Here is a 23,939-nt window from a genome sequence, read left to right on the forward strand (position 1 = left end):
TTGGTATATACAGGGTCAGTAGTTAGATATAGGGTCAGTAGTTATATACAGGGACAGTAGATATATACAGGGTCAGTAGTTATATACAGGGTCAGTAGTTATATACATTTAACATTTAAGTCATTTAGCAGACGCTCTTATCCAGAGCGACTTACAAATTGGTGAATTCACCTTCTGACATCCAGTGGAACAGCCACTTTACAATAGTGCATCTAAATCATTAAGGGGGGGGGTGAGAAGGATTACTTATCCTATCCTAGGTATTCCTTGAAGAGGTGGGGTTTCAGGTGTCTCCGGAAGGTGGTGATTGACTCCGCTGTCCTGGCGTCGTGAGGGAGTTTGTTCCACCATTGGGGGGCCAGAGCAGCGAACAGTTTTGACTGGGCTGAGCTGGAACTGTACTTCCTCAATGGTAGGGAGGCGAGCAGGCCAGAGGTGGATGAACGCAGTGTCCTTGTTTGGGTGTAGGGCCTGATCAGAGCCTGGAGGTACTGCGGTGCCGTTCCCCTCACAGCTCCGTAGGCAAGCACCATGGTCTTGTAGCGGATGCGAGCTTCAACTGGAAGCCAGTGGAGAGAGCGGAGGAGCGGGGTGACGTGAGAGAACTTGGGAAGGTTGAACACCAGACGGGCTGCGGCGTTCTGGATGAGTTGTAGGGTTTAATGGCACAGGCAGGGAGCCCAGCCAACAGCGAGTTGCAGTAATCCAGACGGGAGATGACAAGTGCCTGGATTAGGACCTGCGCCGCTTCCTGTGTGAGGCAGGGTCGTACTCTGCGGATGTTGTAGAGCATGAACCTACAGGAACGGGCCACCGCCATGATGTTGGTTGAGAACGACAGGGTGTTGTCCAGGATCACGCCAAGGTTCTTAGCGCTCTGGGAGGAGGACACAATGGAGTTGTCAACCGTGATGGCGAGATCATGGAACGGGCAGTCCTTCCCCGGGAGGAAGAGCAGCTCCGTCTTGCCGAGGTTCAGCTTGAGGTGGTGATCCGTCATCCACACTGATATGTCTGCCAGACATGCAGAGATGCGATTCGCCACCTGGTCATCAGAAGGGGGAAAGGAGAAGATTAATTGTGTGTCGTCTGCATAGCAATGATAGGAGAGACCATGTGAGGTTATGACAGAGCCAAGTGACTTGGTGTATAGCGAGAATAGGAGAGGGCCTAGAACAGAGCCCTGGGGGACACCAGTGGTGAGAGCGCGTGGCGAGGAGACAGATTCTCGCCACGCCACCTGGTAGGAGCGACCTGTCAGGTAGGACGCAATCCAAGCGTGGCCGCGCCGGAGATGCCCAACTCGGAGAGGGTGGAGAGGAGGATCTGATGGTTCACAGTATCGAAGGCAGCCGATAGGTCTAGAAGGATGAGAGCAGAGGAGAGAGAGTTAGCTTTAGCAGTGCGGAGCGCCTCCGTGATGCAGAGAAGAGCAGTCTCAGTTGAATGACTAGTCTTGAAACCTGACTGATTTGGATCAAGAAGGTCATTCTGAGAGAGATAGCGGAGAGCTGGCCAAGGACGGCACGTTCAAGAGTTTTGGAGAGAAAAGAAAGAAGGGATACTGGTCTGTAGTTGTTGACATCGGAGGGATCGAGTGTAGGTTTTTCAGAAGGGGTGCAACTCTCGCTCTCTTGAAGACGGAAGGGACGTAGCCAGCGGTCAGGGATGAGTTGATGAGCGAGGTGAGGTAAGGGAGAAGGTCCCCGGAAATGGTCTGGAGGAGAGAGGAGGGGATAGGGTCGAGCGGGCAGGTTGTTGGGCGGCCGGCCGTCACAAGAAGCGAGATTTCATCTGGAGAGAGAGGGGAGAAAGAGGTCAGAGCACAGGGTAGGGCAGTGTGAGCAGAACCAGCGGTGTCGTTTGACTTAGCAAACGAGGATCGGATGTCGTCGACCTTCTTTTCAAAATGGTTGACGAAGTCATCTGCAGAGAGGGAGGGGGGGGGAGGGGGAGGAGGATTCAGGAGGGAGGAGAAGGTGGCAAAGAGCTTCCTAGGGTTAGAGGCAGATGCTTGGAATTTAGAGTGGTAGAAAGTGGCTTTAGCAGCAGAGACAGAGGAGGAAAATGTAGAGAGGAGGGAGTGAAAGGATGCCAGGTCCGCAGGGAGGCGAGTTTTCCTCCATTTCCGCTCGGCTGCCCGGAGCTCTGTTCTGTGAGCTCGCAATGAGTCATCGAGCCACGGAGCGGGAGGGGAGGACCGAGCCGGCCTGGAGGATAGGGGACATAGAGAGTCAAAGGATGCAGAAAGGGAAGAGAGGAGGGTTGAGGAGGCAGAGTCAGGAGAAAGGTTGGAGAAGGTATGAGCAGAGGGAAGAGATGATAGGATGGAAGAGGAAAGAGTAGGGGGAGAGAGAGCGAAGGTTGGGACGGCGCGATACCATCCGAGTAGGGGCAGTGGGAAGTGTTGGATGAGAGCGAGATGGAAAAGGATACAAGGTAGTGGTCGGAGACTTGAAGGGGAGTTGCAGTGAGGTTAGTGGAAGAACAGCATCTAGTAAAGATGAGGTCGAGCGTATTGCCTGCCTTGTGAGTAGGGGGAAGGTGAGAGGGTGAGGTCAAAAGAGGAGAGGAGTGGAAAGAAGGAGGCAGAGAGGAATGAGTCAAAGGTAGACGTGGGGGAGGTTAAAGTCGCCCAGGACTGTGAGAGGTGAGCCGTCCTCAGGAAAGGAGCTTATCAAGGCATCAAGCTCATTGATGAACTCTCCGAGGAACCTGGAGGGCGATAAATGATAAGAATGTTAAGCTTGAAAGGGCTGGTAACTGTGACAGCATGGAATTCAAAGGAGGCGATAGATAGATGGGTAAGGGGAGAGAGAGAGAATGACCACTTGGGAGAGATGAGGATCCCGGTGCCACCACCCCGCTGACCAGAAGCTCTCGGGTGTGCGAGAACACGTGGGCGGACGAAGAGAGAGCAGTAGGAGTAGCAGTGTTATCTGTGGTGATCCATGTTTCCGTCAGTGCCAGGAAGTCGAGGGACTGGAGGGAGGCATAGGCTGAGATGAACTCTGCCTTGTTGGCCGCAGATCGGCAGTTCCAGAGGCTACCGGAGACCAGGAACTCCACGTGGGTCGTGCGCGCTGGGACCACCAGATTAGGTGGCCGCGGCCACGCGGTGTGGAGCGTTTGTATGGTCTGTGCAGAGAGGAGAGAACAGGGATAGATAGACACATAGTTAACAGGGTACAGAAGAGGCTACGCTAATGCAAAGGAGATTGAATGACAAGTGGACTACACGTCTCGAATGTTCAGAAAGTTAAGCTTACGTAGCAAGAATCTTATTGACTAAAATGATTGAAATGATACAGTACTGCTGGAGTAGGCTAGCTGGTAGTGGCTGCGATGTTGACACTACACTAATCAAGTCGTTCCGTCGAGTGTAATAGTTTCTACAGTGCTGCTATTCGGGGGCTAGCTGGCTAGCTAGCAAGGTTGATTGCGTTCCGTTACTTTAAAAGAACGACAATAGCTGGCTGGCTAACCTAGAAAATCGCTCTAGGCTACACAATTGTCTTAGATACAAAGACGGCTATGTAGCTAGCTAGCTACGATCAAACAAAACAAACCGTTGTACTGTAATAGTTACTACAGTGCTGCTATATACAGGGTCAGTAGTTAGATAGAGAGACAGTAGCTATATACAGGGTCAGAAGTTATATACAGGGTCAGTAGTTATATAGAGGGACAGTAGCTATATACAGGGTCAGTAGTTATATACAGGGTCAGTAGTTATATACAGGGTCAGTAGTTATATAGAGGGACAGTAGCTATATACAGGGTCAGTAGTTATATACAGGGTCAGTAGTTATATACAGTGTCAGTAGCTATATACAGGGTCAGTAGTTATATACAGGGTCAGTAGTTATATAGAGGGACAGTAGCTATATACAGGGTCAGTAGTTAGATACAGGGTCAGTAGTTAGATACAGGGTCAGTAGTTATATAGAGGGACAGTAGCTATATACAGGGTCAGTAGTTATACACAGGGTCAGTAGTTATATAGAGGCACAGTAGCTATATACAGGGTCAGTAGCTATATACAGGGTCAGTAGCTATATACAGGGTCAGTAGCTATATACAGGGTCAGCAGTTATATAGAGGGACAGTAGCTATATACAGGGTCAGTAGTTATATACAGGGACAGTAGTTATATAGAGGGACAGTAGCTATATACAGGGTCAGTAGTTAGATAGAGGGACAGTAGCTATATACAGGGTCAGAAGTTATATACAATGTCAGTAGTTATATAGAGGGACAGTTGGTATATACAGGGTCAGTAGTTAGATATAGGGTCAGTAGTTATATACAGGGACAGTAGATATATACAGGGTCAGTAGTTATATACAGGGTCAGTAGTTATATAGAGGGACAGTAGCTATATACAGGGTCAGTAGTTATATACAGAGTCAGTAGTTATATACAGAGTCAGTAGCTATATACAGGGACAGTTCCAGGGTCAGTAGTTATATACAGGGTCAGTAGCTATATACAGGGTCAGTAGTTATATACAGGGTCAGTAGTTATATAGAAGGACAGTAGCTATATACAGGGTCAGTAGTTAGATAGAGAGACAGTAGCTATATACAGGGTCAGAAGTTATATACAGGGTCAGTAGTTATATAGAGGGACAGTAGCTATATACAGGGTCAGTAGTTATATACAGGGTCAGTAGTTATATACAGGGTCAGTAGTTATATAGAGGGACAGTAGCTATATACAGGGTCAGTAGTTAGATACAGGGTCAGTAGTTTTATAGAGGGACAGTAGCTATATACAGGGTCAGTAGTTATATACAGTGTCAGGAGTTATATAGAGGCACAGTAGCTATATACAGGGTCAGTAGTTATATAGAGGGTCAGTAGTTATATAGAGGGACAGTAGAGGGACAGTAGAGGGTCAGTAGTTATATAGAGGGTCAGTAGTTATATAGAGGGACAGTAGCTATATACAGGGTCAGTAGTTAGATACAGGGTCAGTAGTTATATACAGGGTCAGTAGTTAGATACAGGGTCAGTAGTTATATACAGGGTCAGTAGTTAGATACAGGGTCAGTAGTTATATACAGGGTCAGTAGTTATATAGAGTCACAGTAGCTATATACAGGGTCAGTAGCTATATACAGGGTCAGTAGCTATATACAGGGTCAGTAGTTAGATACAGGGTCAGTAGTTATATACAGGGTCAGTAGTTATATAGAGGCACAGTAGCTATATACAGGGTCAGTAGTTAGATACAGGGTCAGTAGTTATATACAGGGTCAGTAGTTATATAGAGGCACAGTAGCTATATACAGGGTCAGTAGCTATATACAGGGTCAGTAGTTATATAGAGGGACAGTAGCTATATACAGGGTCAGTAGTTATATAGAGGGTCAGTAGTTTTATAGAGGGACAGTAGCTATATACAGGGACAGTAGCTATATACAGGGTCAGTAGTTATATAGAGGGACAGTAGCTATATACAGGGTCAGTAGTTAGATACAGGGTCAGTAGTTATATAGAGGGACAGTAGCTATATACAGGGTCAGTAGTTAGATACAGGGTCAGGAGTTATATAGAGGGACAGTAGCTATATACAGGGTCAGTAGTTATAAAGAGGGACAGTAGCTATATACAGGGTCAGTAGTTATATACAGGGTCAGTAGTTATATAGAGGGACAGTAGCTATATACAGGGTCAGTAGTTAGATACAGGGTCAGGAGTTATATAGAGGGACAGTAGCTATATACAGGGTCAGTAGTTATAAAGAGGGACAGTAGCTATATACAGGGTCAGTAGTTATATACAGGGTCAGTAGTTATATACAGGGACAGTAGCTATATACAGGGTCAGTAGTTATATACAGGGTCAGTAGTTATATAGAGGGACAGTAGCTATATACAGGGTCAGTAGTTATATACAGGGACAGTAGCTATATACAGGGTCAGTAGTTATATACAGGGACAGTAGCTATATACAGGGTCAGTAGTTATATACAGGGACAGTAGCTATATACAGGGTCAGTAGCTATATACAGGGTCAGTAGTTATATAGAGGGACAGTAGCTATATACAGGGTCAGTAGTTAGATACAGGGACAGTAGCTATATAGAGGGAGAGTAGCTATATACAGGGTCAGTAGTTAGATACAGGGTCAGTAGTTATATACAGGGTCAGTAGTTATATAGAGGGACAGTAGCTATATTCAGGGTCAGTAGTTAGATACAGGGTCAGTAGTTATATAGAGGGACAGTAGTTATATACAGGGTCAGTAGTTAGATACAGGGTCAGTAGTTATATAGAGGCACAGTAGCTATATACAGGTTCAGTAGCTATATACAGGGTCAGAAGTTATATACAGGGTCAGTAGTTATATAGAGGGAGAGTAGCTATATACAGGGTCAGTAGTTAGATACAGGGTCAGTAGTTATATACAGGGTCAGTAGTTATATAGAGGGACAGTAGCTATATTCAGGGTCAGTAGTTAGTTACAGGGTCAGTAGTTATATAGAGGGACAGTAGTTATATACAGGGTCAGTAGTTATATAGAGGGACAGTAGCTATATACAGGGTCAGTAGCTATATACAGGGTCAGTAGTTATATACAGGGTCAGTAGTTATATAGAGGGACAGTAGCTATATACAGGGTCAGTAGCTATATACAGGGTCAGTAGTTATATACAGGGTCAGTAGTTATATAGAGGGACAGTAGCTATATACAGGGTCAGTAGTTAGATACAGGGTCAGTAGTTATATAGAGGGACAGTAGTTATATACAGGGTCAGTAGTTATATAGAGGGACAGTAGCTATATACAGGGTCAGTAGCTATATACAGGGTCAGTAGTTATATACAGGGTCAGTAGTTATATAGAGGGACAGTAGCTATATACAGGGTCAGTAGTTAGATACAGGGTCAGTAGTTATATAGAGGGACAGTAGCTATATACATGGTCAGTAGTTATATAGAGGGACAGTAGCTATATACAGGGTCAGTAGTTATATAGAGGCACAGTAGCTATATACAGGTTCAGTAGCTATATACAGGGTCAGTAGTTATATAGAGGGACAGTAGTTATATACAGGGTCAGTAGTTATATAGAGGGACAGTAGCTATATACAGGGTCAGTAGCTATATACAGGGTCAGTAGTTATATACAGGGTCAGTAGTTATATAGAGGGACAGTAGCTATATACAGGGTCAGTAGTTATATAGAGGGACAGTAGCTATATACAGGGTCAGTAGTTAGATACAGGGTCAGTAGTTATATAGAGGGACAGTAGCTATATACAGGGTCAGTAGCTATATACAGGGTCAGTAGTTATATAGAGGGTCAGTAGCTATATACAGGGTCAGTAGTTATATACAGGGTCAGTAGTTATATAGAGGGTCAGTAGTTATATAGAGGGACAGTAGCTATATACAGGGACAGTAGTTAGATACAGGGTCAGTAGTTATATAGAGGGACAGTAGCTATATACAGGGTCAGTAGCTATATACAGGGTCAGTAGTTATATAGAGGGTCAGTAGCTATATACAGGGTCAGTAGTTATATACAGGGTCAGTAGTTATATAGAGGGTCAGTAGTTATATAGAGGGTCAGTAGCTATATACAGGGTCAGTAGTTATATACAGGGTCAGTAGTTATATACAGTGTCAGTAGCTATATACAGGGTCAGTAGTTATATACAGGGTCAGTAGTTATATAGAGGGACAGTAGCTATATACAGGGTCAGTAGTTAGATACAGGGTCAGTAGTTATATAGAGGGACAGTAGCTATATACAGGGTCAGTAGTTATATAGAGGGACAGTAGCAATATACAGGGTCAGTAGTTATATAGTTGGACAGTAGCTATATACAGGGACAGTAGTTATATACAGGGTCAGTAGTTATATACAGGGTCAGTAGTTATATAGAGGGACAGTAGCTATATACAGGGTCAGTAGTTATATAGAGGGTCAGTAGTTATATACAGGGTCAGTAGTTATACTACTACTACTACTACTACTACTAGTCTACTACTAGTCTACTACCACTACTACTACCACTACTACTACTACTACTACTATTAGTCTACTACTAGTCTACTATCACTACTACTACTACTACGACTACTTCTACTGCTACTACTACTACTACTACTACTACTACTACTACTACTACTACTACTGCTACTACTACTACTACTACTACTACTACTACTAGTCTACTACCACTACTACTATCACTACTACTACTACTAGTCTACTACCACTACTACTATCACTACTACTACCACTACTACTATCACTACTACTCACTACTACTACCACTACTACTACTACTACTACTAGTCTACTACCACTACTACTATCACTACTACTACCACTACTACTACCTCTTCTAGTTCAGCTTAAGTAAATGATGTGTATAAAAGCAGTATGAGTCAACACATGTAAGACCTTGAGGGAGAACATCAACTTGTTTTGCAATATTGTACAGACTAAACAAAAGTTGTGGGTGTACTTTAAAGTTTGTAACAGTAGTTAGACAAATGCTAAATTATCAACATCAACAGTTGTGATCACTGTAAAGTTATCTCGTATTGTAATATTGGAAAAATACAGGTAGAATTGAGAGGGTCACTGCCCGTCAGGTTGAATTGAGAGGGTCACTGCCCCGTCAGGTTGAATTGAGAGGGTCACTGCCCCGTCAGGTTGAATTGAGAGGGTCACTGCCCCGTCAGGTTGAATATAGAGGGTAACTGCCCCGTCAGGTTGAATTGAGAGGGTCACTGCCCCGTCAGGTTGAATTGAGAGGGTCACGGCCCCGTCAGGTTGAATTGAGAGGGTCACTGCCCCGTCAGGTTGAATTGAGAGGGTCACTGCCCCGTCAGGTTGAATTGAGAGGGTCACTGCCCCGTCAGGTTGAATTGAGAGGGTCACTGCCCGTCAGATTGAATTGAGAGGGTCACTGCCCCGTCAGATTGAATTGAGAGGGGGTCACTGCCCCGTCAGGTTGAATTGAGAGGGTCACTGCCCCGTCAGGTTGAATTGAGAGGGTAACTGCCCCGTCAGGTTGAATTGAGAGGGTCACTGCCCCGTCAGGTTGAATTGAGAGGGTCACTGCCCCGTCAGGTTGAATTGAGAGGGTCACTGCCCCGTCAGGTTGAATTGAGAGGGTCACTGCCCCGTCAGTAATGTGTTGTATTGGAGAGTGCTACTCAGTAATGTGTTGTATTGGAGAGTGGTACTCAGTAATGTGTTGTGTTGGAGAGTGGTACTCGGTAATGTGTTGTGTTGGAGAGTGGTACTCAGTAATGTGTTGTATTGGAGAGTGGTACTCAGTAATGTGTTGTATTGGAGAGTGGTACTCAGTAATGTGTTGTGTTGGAGAGTGGTACTCAGTAATGTGTTGTGTTGGAGAGTGGTACTCAGTAATGTGTTGTATTGGAGAGTGGTACTCAGTAATGTGTTGTATTGGAGAGTGGTACTCAGTAATGTGTTGTATTGGAGAGTGGTACTCAGTAATGTGTTGTATTGGAGAGTGGTACTCAGTAATGTGTTGTGTTGAAGAGTGGTATTCAGTAATGTGTTGTATTGGAGAGTGGTACTCAGTAATGTGTTGTATTGGAGAGTGGTACTCAGTAATGTGTTGTATTGGAGAGTGGTACTCAGTAATGTGTTGTATTGGAGAGTGGTACTCAGTAATGTGTTGTATTGGGGAGTGGTACTCAGTAATGTGTTGTATTGGAGAGTGGTACTCAGTAATGTGTTGTATTGGAGAGTGGTACTCAGTAATGTGTTGTATTGGAGAGTGGTACTCAGTAATGTGTTGTATTGGAGAGTGGTACTCAGTAATGTGTTGTATTGGAGAGTGGTACTCAGTAATGTGTTGTATTGGAGAGTGCCATTTGCCATTTTTCTGTCAGGACCCGGTTACGAACCTGGGTCTCCGGAGTGAGAAACAGTCACTTAACCAACTGAGCCACGAATAGTCAGCAGAACCCAGAAGATGAGGCAGACACAGCAGTACTTAAGACGGTGTATTTAATAAAGTAAAAAGGAGAAGTCCATAAATACAAAGATGGCAAATCCAAAAGGTGGTAGGAATAGCACAAAAAAGCCTCAAGAGACACTCAAAAACAAAAACAGAATTCCACAAGAGCATCCACCGGAATCGACAAGAATACACAGAACACTAGGGCTGGGTGCTAACATACAAACACAGAGCACAGAACTGAGGGAAACTAAGGGTTTAAATACAATCAGGGAAAACGAGGTACAGGTGCAAATAATAATGAGGAACAAGGGAAAAAACATAAGGTCAAAAAGCACAATGGGGGCATCTAGTGACCAAAACCCGGAACAACCCTGGCCAAATCCTGACAGCGGCGTTTAGTGACGATCGACTACACACCCTGCCCACCATGTAGTGCCAAGTAAGAGATGGTTTCATTAGGGTCAGATATGTGTACTAGCTAGCTAGGCTAAAAATGAAAGATGTACTGTCACAGCGGCTAGTGCGCTAGTTGTCTGAATGTCCTTTAGCTAGCTTGCTAACCACTAGCTAGCATGCTAGCAGCATTAGCTGACAAATACTTGAGTAAACAATTCTGGACAGCAATTTTGTTGAGAGCAGTAGCAACGCTTTCAAAAAAGCCGTGGTAGCGAGGATTATCTACATCTACTGAGCAGCTCATGTTGTAGACAGAAGCGCGCTACATGGCAAACCAATCAGAACTCATCTCTCGGCATGTCCAGCCCAGCAGACCAATCAGAACTCATCTCTCAGCATGGCCAGCCCATCACACCAATCAGAACTCATTTTTTCCGGGATGACAGCCCATCATTTAACAATCAGAACTCATAACAATGGCATCAAGTTTGTTATGGCACATGAAAGCCCATGTTCAGACCAAAAAAAACTCATTTTGATTTAATAAAATAACAAAAGTGTCATAGGCCAGCCCATCAGACCAATATATAATAATACATCTGTTTCAGCATGTATTAGCCCATCAGACCAATCTGGAACTCATCTCTCAGCATGGTTCTCCCCTCAGCATCCAGACCTGGAGGTCTGTTCAGGTAAACAGTCCGGTGCGCTATACTATCAGTCCCCTTTGACCTCAGAGTTATAGCGGCCTCTACCTGACTGGCAGTAACTGTCTGGCCAGAGGAAAGAGACTCATTTCTGACCGGCTAAGATGTTCAAGAAGTTGAAGTTCGACCTAATCATATCCTGTTTTAGTAGTTTTGTTTAGTAATCAAACACTAAAACTGTTTAGTCTCGTGATTTAACAATTGTATGGCTCGTATTTATCAATGGCAACAAGTTTGTTATGAAAGCAGTCTGAAAAGTTCATCATGTTCCAGAAGAAATGTACTGGGTTTATATTCCATGATTAGTTGGGGATTAAATACTCCAGCCTTTGATTTAATAAAATAACAAAAGTGTGTCATAGGCTTAGCTTCTGGTCTGGGGTTATCCAGAGTTAGGGGGAGAAGGAAGAACAGCAGGATAGATAATACAGCAGGAGAGATGGGGAGGGGAGAGAACAGCAGGGGAGATGGGGAGGGGAGAGAACAGCAGGGGAGATCTGGCAGGAGAGATGGGGAGGGGGAGAGAACAGCAGGGGAGATGGGGAGGGGAGAGAACACAGGGGAGATCCAGGGGAGATGGGGAGGGGAGAGAGCAGGAGGATGGGGAGGGGAGAGAACCAGGGGAGATGGGGAGGGGAGAGAACATCCAGATCGAGAAGGCAGGGGAGATGGGGAGGGGGAGAGAACCCCAGGAGAGATGGGGAGGGTCTGTTCAGGGGAGATGGGGAGGGGAACAGCAGGAGAGATGGGGAGGGGGAGAGAACAGCAGGAGAGATGGGGAGGGGGTCCCAGGGGAGATGGGGAGGGGGAGAGAACAGCAGGAGAGATGGGGAGGGGGAGAGAACAGCAGGAGAGATGGGGAGGGGGAGAGAACAGCAGGGGAGATGGGGAGGGGAGAGAACAGTAGGAGAGATGGGGAGGGGGAGAGAACAGCAGGGGAGATGGGGAGGGGGAGAGAACCTGATGGGGAGGAGAGAACAGCAGGAGAGATGGGGAGGAGAGAACAGTAGGAAGATGGGAGAGAACAGTTAGGAGAGATGGGGACCTACAGGGGAGATGGGGAGGGGAGAGAACAGCAGGGGAGATGGGGAGGGGAGAGAACCAGGGGAGATGGGGAGGGGGAGAGAACAGCAGGGGAGATGGGGAGGGGGAGAGAACAGCAGGAGAGATAGAACAGCAGGAGAGATGGGGAGGGGGAGAGAACAGCAGGGGAGATGGGGAGGGGAGAGAACAGCAGGAGAGATGGGGAGGGGGAGAGAACAGCAGGAGAGATGGGGAGGGGGAGAGAACAGCAGGGGAGATGGGGAGGGGAGAGAACAGTAGGAGAGATGGGGAGGGGAGAGAACAGCAGGGGAGATGGGGAGGGGGAGAGAAAGTAGGTAGATGGGGAGGGGAGAGAACAGCAGAGGAGATGGGGAGGGGGGAGAACAGTTATGGGGGGGGAGAGAACTCAGGAGAGATGGGGAGGGGGAGAGAACAGTAGGAGAGATGGGGAGGGGAGATTGGGTAGATGGGGAGGGGGAGAGAACAGCAGGAGAGATGGGGAAGAGAAGCAGTCAGTAGGAAGATGACAGCAGGGGAGATGGGGAGGGGAGAGAACAGTAGGAGAGATCAGCACAGAACAGCAGGAGAGATGGGGAGGGGAGAGAACAGTAGGAGAGATGGGAGGGGGGAGATCCAGGGGAGTTAGCAGGAGAGATGGGGGAGAGAGTAGGAGAGAAGGCGGAGAGAACAGCAGGAGAGATGGGGAGGGGGAGAGAACAGCAGGGGAGATGAGTGAGAGTAGGAGGATGGGGAGGGGGAGAGAACTAGGAGAGATGGGGAGGGGGAAGAATAGCAGAGAGAGGGGAGAGAGCAGGAGAGATGGGGAGGGGGAGAGAACAGCACAGATGGGGAGGGGAGAGAACAGGAGAAGGAGAGATGGGGGGAGGGGGAGAGAACAGTAGGAGAGATGGGGAGGGGAGAGAACAGTAGGAGAGATGGGGAGGGGAGAGAACAGCAGGGGAGATGGGGAGGGGGAGAGAACAGTAGGAGAGATGGGGAGGGGGAGAGAACAGCAGGGGAGATGGGGAGGGGAGAGAACAGCAGGAGAGATGGGGAGGGGGAGAGAACAGTAGGAGAGATGGGGAGGGGGAGAGAACAGCAGGGGAGATGGGGAGGGGAGAGAACAGCAGGAGAGATGGGGAGGGGGAGAGAACAGAGGGGAGATGGGGAGGGGGAGAGAACAGCAGGAGAGATGGGGAGGGGAGAGAACAGCAGGAGAGATGGGGAGGGGGAGAGAACAGCAGGGGAGATGGGGAGGGGAGATGGGGATGGGGGGAGAGAACAGCAGGGGAGATGGGGAGGGGGAGAGAACAGATGGGGAGGGAGAGATGGGATGGGGGGAGAGAACAGCAGGAGAGATGGGGAGGGGGAGAGAACAGCAGGAGAGATGGGGAGGGGGAGAGAACAGCAGGGGAGATGGGGAGGGGGAGAGAACAGCAGGGAGATGGGGAGGAGAGAACAGTAGGAGGATGGGGAGGGGAGAGAACAGCAGAGGGGAGATGGGGGGGGAGAGAACAGCAGAGGAGATGGGGAGGGGGAGAGAACAGGGAGATGGGGAGGGGGAGAGAACAGCAGAGGAGATGGGGAGGGGAGAACAGTAGGAGGATGGGGAGGGGAGAGAACAGCAGGGGAGATGGGGAGGGGGAGAGAACAGCAGGAGAGATGGGGAGGGGGAGAGAACAGCAGGAGAGATGGGGAGGGGAGAGAACAGCAGGGGAGATGGGGAGGGGGAGAGAACAGCAGAGGAGATGGGGAGGGGGAGAGAACAGTAGGAGAGATGGGGAGGGGGAGAGAACAGCAGGGAGATGGGGAGGGGAGAGAACAGCAGGGGAGATGGGGAGGGGGAGAGAACAGCAGAGGAGATGGGGAGGAGAGAGTAGGAGAGATGGGGAGGGGGGAGAGAACAGCAGGAGAGGGGGAGGAGAGGAGAGATGGGGAGGGGGAGAGAACAGCAGGGGAGATGGGGAGGGGAGAGAACAGCAGGGAGATGGGGGGGGGAGAGAACAGTAGGGGAGATGGGGAGGGGGAGAGAACAGCAGGGGAGATGGGGAGGGGGAGAGAACATGGGAGATGGGGAGGGGAGAGAACAGCAGAGGAGATGGGGAGGGGGAGAGAACAGTAGGAGAGATGAGGAGGGGAGAGAACAGCAGGAGAGATGGGGAGGGGAGAGAACAGCAGGAAAATAGCAGGGAGGGGCAGGAGAGATGGGGAGGGGAGAGAACAGCAGGGGAGATGGGGAGGGGGAGAGAACAGCAGGAGAGATGGGGAGGGGAGAGAGAGGAGAGATGGGGGAGAGAACAGCAGGGAGATGGGGAGGGGAGAGAACAGCAGGAGAGATGGGGAGGGGGAGAGAACAGCAGGGGAGATGGGGAGGGAGAACAGAGGGGAGAGAACAGCAGGAGAGATGGGGGGGGGGAGAGAACAGCAGGAGAGATGGGGAGGGGAGAGAACAGCAGGAGAGATGGGGAGGGGAGAGAACAGTAGGAGAGATGGGGAGGGGGAGAGAACAGTAGGAGAGATGGGGATGGGGAGGGGGAGAGAACAGCAGGGAGAGATGGGGGAGAGACAGCAGGGAGATGGGGAGGGGGAGAGAACAGCAGGGAGATGGGGAGGGGGAGAGAACAGCAGGGGGATGGGGAGGGGGAGAGAACAGCAGGAGAGATGGGGAGGGGAGAGATGGAGGGGGGGGAGAGAACAGCAGGAGAGATGGGGGAGGGGAGAGAACAGTAGGAGAGATGGAGGAGGGGAGAGAACAGTAGGGAGAGATGGGGAGGGGGAGAGAGCAGGAAAATAGCAGGGAGAGAGAGAACAGCAGGAGAGATGGGGAGGGGGAGAGAACAGCAGGGGAGATGGGGAGGGGAGAACATGGGAGATGGGGGGAGAGAGAACAGCAGGGGAGATGGGGAGGGGGAGAGAACAGCAGAACAGGAGATGGGGGGGAGGAGAGAGGGGGAGAGAGAACAGTAGGAGAGATGGGGAGGGGGAGAGAACAGTAGGAGAGATGGGGAGGGGGAGAGAACAGTAGGAGAGATGGGGAGGGGAGAGAACAGTAGGAGAGATGGGGAGGGGAGAGAACAGGGAGAGATGAGGAGGGGAGAGAACAGCAGGAGAGATGGGGAGGGGGAGAGAACAGCAGGGGAGATGGGGAGGGGAGAGAACAGATGAGAGATGGGGAGGGGGAGAGAACAGAGGAGAGATGGGGAGGGGAGAGAACAGTAGGAGAGATGGGGAGGGGAGAGAACAGCAGGGAGATAGGGAGGGGGAGAGAACAGTAGGAGAGATGGGGAGGGGGAGAGAACAGCAGGGGAGATGGGGAGGGGGAGAGAACAGCAGGGGAGATGGGGAGGGGGAGAGAACAGTAGGAGAGATGGGGAGGGGAGAGAGAACAGTAGGAGAGAGAGAGATGAGGAGATGAGCCCACACATTTTTCACCATGTTTTTACGAAAAGATAGATTTAGAGTTGGATAAACTTGGATTTTTCGTGTGACAGGTGACAGAGAACAACCCATTAGAGAGCTGGCCAGCCCTGCAGAAAAGCCAGCAGATCATATATACACAAACACAGACTGTACTACTTATGGACTCAAACGGGAAATATATACACAAACACACTGTCGCCTAGTGGTTAGAGTGTTGGGCCATAACCGAAAGGTTGCCAGATCGAATCTCCGAGCTGACAATGTCTGTCGTTCTGCCCCTGAACAGGCAGTTAACCCACTGTTCCCGGTAGGCCATCATTGTAAATAAGAATGTGTTCTTAACTGACTTGCCTAGTTAAATAAAAAATACATTTTAAAAACCTCTGTCTGAGGACCAACTAGGAAGGGGGCCATTTATTTGTATTTATGTTTTGTGTGGTGGGGTAGATCAGCTTTAATATTGCAGAAACATTGTACGTTCTATGAATTTAATTGTTTGCGTAATTTCAAATCATCCTTTAAATTTTTTAAATGTATACTTTCCCCCCTCCCCTAACTGGACTAAACTAACGAACAACAATACTTCTACTGCTACTCAAAGCTATTTCGCTCACATCTACGGTACCTGTACTTAAATAATTATGCATTCCTCATTTCAGCGGCCAATCCACCATCCATTCTACCCTTAACTCCAACCCTCCGGTGTCAACAGACAGAATCCACCATCCATTCTACCCTTAACTCCAACCCTCCGATGTCAACAGACAGAATCCACCATCCATTCTACCCTTAACTCCAACCCTCCGGTGTCAACAGACAGAATCCACCATCCATTCTACCCTTAACTCCAACCCTCCGATGTCAACAGACAGAATCCACCATCCATTCTACCCTTAACTCCAACCCTCCGATGTCAACAGACAGAATCCACCATCCATTCTACCCTTAACTCCAACCCTCCGATGTCAACAGACAGAATCCACCATCCACTCTACCCTTAACTCCAACCCTCCGATGTCAACAGACAGAATCCACCATCCATTCTACCCTTAACTCCAACCCTCCGATGTCAACAGACAGAATCCACCATCCATTCTACCCTTAACTCCAACCCTCCGATGTCAACAGACAGAATCCACCATCCACTCTACCCTTAACTCCAACCCTCCGGTGTCAACAGACAGAATCCACCATCCACTCTACCCTTAACTCCAACCCTCCGATGTCAACAGACAGAATCCACCATCCATTCTACCCTTAACTCCAACCCTCCGATGTCAACAGACAGAATCCACCATCCACTCTACCCTTAACTCCAACCCTCCGATGTCAACAGACAGAATCCACCATCCATTCTACCCTTAACTCCAATCCTCCGGTGTCAACAGACAGAATCCACCATCCACTCTACCCAGACGAGAGCATACATTCTACAGTTAATCTGGCCAACTCTTTCTCTTCATCCTCTTCTCAATGTTCTCTCTCCCTACAGAGAGACCCAAACCTCCTCCCCTAGCCGGCCTTCCCTCCTGCTGCTCCTGCTCCAGTATCCGCCGCACCTCCTCCCTGGATCTTCTCCTGACTGGGCCCTATCTGACCGGTCACTGGCCTCGGGAAAGCAGCCATGCCCCATGTCAACCCTGCATGAGGGACAAAGCCACTCAGGTATGTCCTCGGTTTCCAGTTTTCACATTTACATTACTCAAAGCATAGTGGATACAGCTGAGAGTTAGCGATGTTCTGGGGAAGGTATTTCACAGACAGTCATATCTACATCGTTTTGTGTAATATTTCAGAAATAATTAGGTATTTCTCTCTCTGCCCTGTCCTGCCCTACACCCCCACCCTGTCCTGTCCTGCCTTTACCTAGCCTGCCCCACTTCCCTACACCCCCACCTTGTCCTGTCCTGCCTTTACCTAGCCTGCCCCACTTCCCTACACCCCCACCCTGTCCTGTCCTGCCCTACACCTACACCCTGCCCCACTTCCCTACACCCCCACCATTTCCTGTTCTGCTACACCCCCCACTTCCTGTCCCTACACACCCCCACCCTTTCCTGTCCTACACCCCCTCCATTTCCCTCCATACCCCCCACTTTCCTGTCCTGCTCCACTTTCCTGTCCTGCTCCACTTCCCTACACCCCCACACTTTCCTGCCCTTACCTAGCCTGCCCCACTTCCCTACGCCCCCACACAGTCCTGTCCTGCCCCACTTCCCTACACCCCCATACAACACCTTTAACTAGCATTGATTGATTGATTGCTGTACCAAGAAGTGGAATCATGGCACACGCCTGTCTCTCGTCCCATTTATTATGAAGGAGAAACAGCTGCAACGATATCTGTCTTTTACAGGTCAAAAACCGCACGTTTTTGTGTTTACTGTTATTACATTATAACAAAGGCATTTGGGTGATAACCAAGGCCATTATTAGGTCACCTCTTTTTACAGTCGTACAGTCAGTGTGCGTCATGGTTTACTGTTTAGGACCATGTTGTCAAGCCTAAATAAGATCAGGAATAACAAGTCACGTAAAAAGTAGCATGGACTTTTTGAATGCCTACCTCATCTCTGTGCCCCAAAATGATCTGTAAGGTCCCTCAGTCCAGCAGTGAATTTCAAACACAGATTCAACCACAAAGACCAGGGATGTTTTCCAATGCCTCGCAAAGAAGGGCACCTATTGGTAGATGGGTAAAACAAAGTATTGAATATCCCTTGAGCATGGTGCAGTTATTAATTACACTTCGAATGGTGCATCAATACACCCAGTCACTACAAAGATACTGGCGTTCTTCCTAACTCAGTTGCCAGAGAGGAAAGAAACCACTCAGGGATTTCACCATGAGGCCAATGGTGATTTTAAAACAGTTAGAGTTTAATGGCTGTTATAGGAGAGAACTGAGGATGGATCTACAACATGGTAGTTACTCCACAATACTAACCTAAATGACAGAGTGAAAAGAAGGAAGCCTGTACAGAATAATGTCACTAAAGTAAAACTGCAAACAATGTGGTAAGGCAATTAACTTTTTGTCCTGAATACAAAGTGTTATGTTTGGGTACCACTCCCCAATACAACACATTACTGAGTACCACTCTCCAATACAACACATTACTGAGTACCACTCTCCAACACAACACATTACTGAGTACCACTCTCCAATACAACACATTACTGAGTACCACTCTCCAATATAACACATTACTGAGTACCACTCTCCAATACAACACATTACTGAGTACCACTCTCCAACACAACACATTACTGAGTACCCAGTACCACTCTCCAATATAACACATTACTGAGTACCACTCCCCAATACAACACATTACTGAGTACCACTCCAATACAACACATTACTGAGTACCACAATACAACATTACTGAGTACCACTCTCCAATACAACACATTACTGAGTACCACTCTCCAATACAACACATTACTGAGTACCACTCTTCATAATTTCCAGCATAGTGTTGGCTGCATCATGTTATTGGTATGCTTGTCATCATTAAGGACTGGGGGAAAAAAATACATGGAATAGAGTTAAGCACAGACAAAATCCTGGAGGAAAACCTGGTTCAGTCTGCTTTCCACCAGACACTGAGAGATAAATTCACCTTTCAGCAGGACAATAACCTAAAAACACAAGGCCAAATATACACTGGAGTTGCTTATCAAGACGACATTGAATGATCCTGAGTGGTCTAGTTACAGTTTTGACTTAAATCAGCTAGAAAATCTATGGCAAGACTTGGCTGTCTAGTAATGATCAACAATCAACTTGACAGAGCTTGAAGAATTGTTTAAAGAATAATGGGCAAATATTGTACAATCCAGGTGTGAAAAGCTCTTATAGATTTACCCAGAAAGACTCACAGCTGTAATCACTCTTAGAGACTCACCCAGAAAGACTCACAGCTTGTAATCACTCTTAGAGACTTACCCAGAAAGACTCACAGCTGTAATCACTCTTCACCCAGAAAGAGTAATCATTTACCCAGAATGACTCACAGCTGTAATCACTCTTAGAGATTTACCCAGAATGACTCACAGCTGTAATCACTCTTAGAGATTTACCCAGAAAGACTCACGGCTGTAATCGCTGCCAAAGGGGATTCTAACAGGTATTGACTCAGGGGTGTGAATACTTATGTAAATTAGATATTTCTGTATTTTATTTTAAATAAATGTGCAAAAATTTCTAAAAACATGTTTTCACGTTGTCGTTATGGGATATTGTGAGTAAATGGGGGAGAAAAAAAACATTTTTTTATAGTGTTTTGTTTAGGCTGTCACAACAAAATGTGTAATAAGTCAAGGAGGAGTTCTGTCTGGAGGCACTGTTCTGTCTGGAGGCACTGTAGTGTCTGGAGGCACTGTTCTGTCTGGAGGCACTGTTCTGTCTGGAGGCACTGTTCTGTCTGGAGGCACTGTTCTGTCTGGAGGCACTGTTCTGTCTGGAGGCACTGTTCTGTCTGGAGGCACTGTTCTGTCTGGAGGCACTGTTCTGTCTGGAGGCACTGTTCTGTCTGGAGGCACTGTTCTGTCTGGAGGCACTGTTCTGTCTGGAGGCACTGTTCTGTCTGGAGGCACTGTTCTGTCTGGAGGCACTGTTCTGTCTGGAGGCACTGTTCTGTCTGGAGGCACTGTTCTGTCTGGAGGCACTGTTCTGTCTGGAGGCACTGTTCTGTCTGGAGGCACTGTTCTGTCTGGAGGCACTGTTCTGTCTGGAGGCACTGTCTGGAGGCACTGTTCAGTCTGGAGGCACTGTTCTGTCTGGAGGCACTGTAGTGTCTGGAGGCACTGTTCTGTCTGGAGGCACTGTTCTGTCTGGAGGCACTGTTCTGTCTGGAGGCACTGTAGTGTCTGGAGGCACTGTTCAGTCTGGAGGCACTGTAGTGTATGGAGGCACTGTTCTGTATGGAGGCACTGTAGTGTATGGAGGCACTGTTCTGTATGGAGGCACTGTTCTGTCTGGAGGCACTGTAGTGTATGGAGGCACTGTTCTGTATGGAGGCACTGTTCTGTATGGAGGCACTGTTCTGTATGGAGGCACTGTTCTGTCTGGAGGCACTGTAGTGTATGGAGGCACTGTTCTGTCTGGAGGCACTGTTCAGTCTGGAGGCACTGTTCTGTCTGGAGGCACTGTTCTGTCTGGAGGCACTGTTCTGTATGGAGGCACTGTTCTGTCTGGAGGCACTGTAGTGTATGGAGGCACTGTTCTGTCTGGAGGCACTGTAGTGTATGGAGGCACTGTTCTGTCTGGAGGCACTGTTCAGTCTGGAGGCACTGTTCTGTCTGGAGGCACTGTTCTGTCTGGAGGCACTGTTCTGTCTGGAGGCACTGTTCTGTCTGGAGGCACTGTTCTGTCTGGAGGCACTGTTCTGTCTGGAGGCACTGTTCTGTCTGGAGGCACTGTAGTGTCTGGAGGCACTGTTCTGTCTGGAGGCACTGTAGTGTCTGGAGGCACTGTTCTGTCTGGAGGCACTGTAGTGTCTGGAGGCACTGTTCTGTCTGGAGGCACTGTTCTGTCTGGAGGCACTGTTCTGTCTGGAGGCACTGTTCTGTCTGGAGGCACTGTAGTGTATGGAGGCACTGTTCTGTATGGAGGCACTGTAGTGTCTGGAGGCACTGTTCTGTATGGAGGCACTGTTCTGTATGGAGGCACTGTTCTGTATGGAAGCACTGTTCTGTCTGGAGGCACTGTTCTGTCTGGAGGCACTGTTCTGTCTGGAGGCACTGTTCTGTCTGGAGGCACTGTTCTGTTCTGTCTGGAGGCACTGTTCTGTCTGGAGGCACTGTTCTGTCTGGAGGCACTGTTCTGTCTGGAGGCACTGTAGTGTCTGGAGGCACTGTTCAGTCTGGAGGCACTGTTCTGTCTGGAGGCACTGTTCTGTCTGGAGGCACTGTTCTGTCTGGAGGCACTGTTCTGTTTGGAGGCACTGTTCTCCAGACACTACACTGTGAGTCAGTGTGGAGAAGGTGCATTTGCCAATCCTTTCAGCCTCTGGTCTGCCCGTCAGGAAGTCTAGGATCCAGTTGCAAAGGGTGATGTCCAGACCCAGGGCTCTGAGCTTGTTGTCGAGCTTGGAGGGAACAATAGTGTTGAATGCTGAACTGTAGTCAATGAACAGCAATCTCATGTAGGTGTTCCTTTTGTCCAGATATGTTACAGCCGTGTGATTAGCAATGTGTACTGGAGTGGGTAGAGTCAGTGTACTGGAGTGGGTAGAGTCAGTGTACTAGAGTGGGTAGAGTCAGTGTACTGGAGTGGGTAGAGTCAGTGTACTAGAGTGGGTAGAGTCAGGACACTGGAGTGGGTAGAGTCAGTGACACTGGAGTGGGTAGAGTCAGTGTACTCAGGGCACTGGAGTGGGTAGAGTCAGGACACTGGAGTGGGTAGAGTCAGTGTACTGGAGTGGGTAGAGTCAGTGTACTGGAGTGGGTAGAGTCAGTGAACAGTGTACTGGAGTGGGTAGGAGTCAGTGTACTCAGGAGTGGGTAGAGTCAGTGTACTGTACTGAACTGGAGTGGGTAGAGTCAGTGTAGACTGGAGTGGGTAGAGTCAGTGTACTGGAGTGGGTAGAGTGTACTGGAGTGGGTAGTCAGTGAACTGGAGTGGGTAGAGTCAGTGTACTAGAGTGGGTAGAGTCAGTGTACTAGAGTGGGTAGAGTCAGTGTACTGGAGTGGGTAGAGTCAGTGTACTGGAGTGGGTAGAGTCAGTGTACTGGAGTGGGTAGAGTCAGTGTACTCAGGACACTGGAGTGGGTAGAGTCAGTGTACTGGAGTGGGTAGTCAGTCAGGAGTGGGTAGAGTCAGTGTACTAGAGTGGGTAGAGTCAGTGACTGGAGTGGGTAGAGTCAGTGTCAGGACACTGGAGTGGGTAGAGTCAGTGACAGTGTACTGGAGTGGGTAGAGTCAGTGTGAACTGGAGTGGGTAGAGTCAGGACACTGGAGTGGGTAGTCAGTGTCAGTGGGTAGAGTCAGTGAACTGGAGTGGGTAGAGTCAGTGTACTGGAGTGGGTAGAGTCAGTGAACTGGAGTGGGTAGAGTCAGTGTACTAGAGTGGGTAGAGTCAGTGTACTAGAGTGGGTAGAGTCAGTGTACTGGAGTGGGTAGAGTCAGTACTGTACTAGAGTGGGTAGAGTCAGTGTACTGGAGTGGGTAGAGTCAGTGTACTGGAGTGGGTAGAGTCAGTGTACTAGAGTGGGTAGAGTCAGTGTACTGGAGTGGGTAGAGTCAGTCAGTGTAGAGTCCTGGAGTGGGTAGAGTCAGTGTACTAGAGTGGGTAGCAGTGGGTCAGTGTACTAGAGTGGGTAGAGTCAGTGTACTAGAGTGGGTAGAGTCAGTGTACTAGAGTGGGTAGAGTCAGTGTACTGGAGTGGGTAGAGTCAGAGAGATTAGATAAAATAGAGCAGGAGTTTTGGAACATATCTATGGATACCAGGTTCAGAAAAGAGAACTGAGTGTGAGTGTTTATCTGATTTATTAAGAGGCAGAGAGCGAGCGAAAGCCTTTCCCTGCTGCTGAGAGATGAGAGGAAACGAGAACATATTTCTGGAGGAGTCTACTGTTTGCCAGACATCCCACTATCAGGCCTGCATTCTGCCAGACATCCCACTATCAGGCCTCATTCTGCCAGACATCCCACTATCAGGCCTCATTCTGCCAGACATCCCACTATCAGGCCTCATTCTGCCAGACATCCCACTATCAGGCCTCATTCTGCCAGACATCCCACTATCAGGCCTGCATTCTGCCAGACATCCCACTATCAGGCCTGCATTCTGCCAGACATCCCACTATCAGGCCTCATTCTGCCAGACATCCCACTATCAGGCTAGGATGACTAGGATGAATCCTGTCTCTTCACCACAGAGAGGACCAGGATGAATCCTGTCTCTTCACCACAGAGAGGACTAGGATGAATCCTGTCTCTTCACCACAGAGAGGACCAGGATGAATCCTGTCTCCTCTTCACCACAGAGAGGACTAGGATGAATCCTGTCTCCTCTTCACCACAGAGAGGACTAGGATGAATCCTGTCTCTTCACCACAGAGAGGACTAGGATGAATCCTGTCTCTTCACCACAGAGAGGACTAGGATGAATCCTGTCTCTTCACCACAGAGAGGACCAGGATGAATCCTGTCTCTTCACCACAGAGAGGACCAGGATGAATCATGTCTCTTCACCACAGAGAGGACTAGGATGAATCATGTCTCTTCACCACAGAGAGGACTAGGATGAATCCTGTCTCTTCACCACAGAGAGGACCAGGATGAATCCTGTCTCTTCACCACAGAGAGGACTAGGATGAATCCTGTCTCTTCACCACAGAGAGGACCAGGATGAATCCTGTCTCTTCACCACAGAGAGGACTAGGATGAATCCTGTCTCT

At 48.5% G+C, this 23,939-nt stretch overlaps 1 protein-coding gene across 1 annotated transcript in view; it reads left to right on the forward strand.

Moving 5' to 3' along the window:
* The window catches only part of fam117bb (family with sequence similarity 117 member Bb), a 112,165-nt gene that overhangs the window by 9,617 nt on the left and 78,609 nt on the right, over positions 1-23,939 (forward strand). Inside the window, exon 2 of the mRNA XM_064964080.1 lies at positions 17,022-17,194. Coding sequence (XP_064820152.1) covers positions 17,022-17,194 — 173 coding nt within the window. The remainder of the gene's footprint in view (positions 1-17,021; positions 17,195-23,939) is intronic.

This window comes from Oncorhynchus masou, unplaced genomic scaffold (genome assembly GCF_036934945.1).
Source record: "Oncorhynchus masou masou isolate Uvic2021 unplaced genomic scaffold, UVic_Omas_1.1 unplaced_scaffold_907, whole genome shotgun sequence".
In the NCBI taxonomy this organism is placed as follows: Eukaryota; Metazoa; Chordata; class Actinopteri; order Salmoniformes; family Salmonidae; genus Oncorhynchus; species Oncorhynchus masou.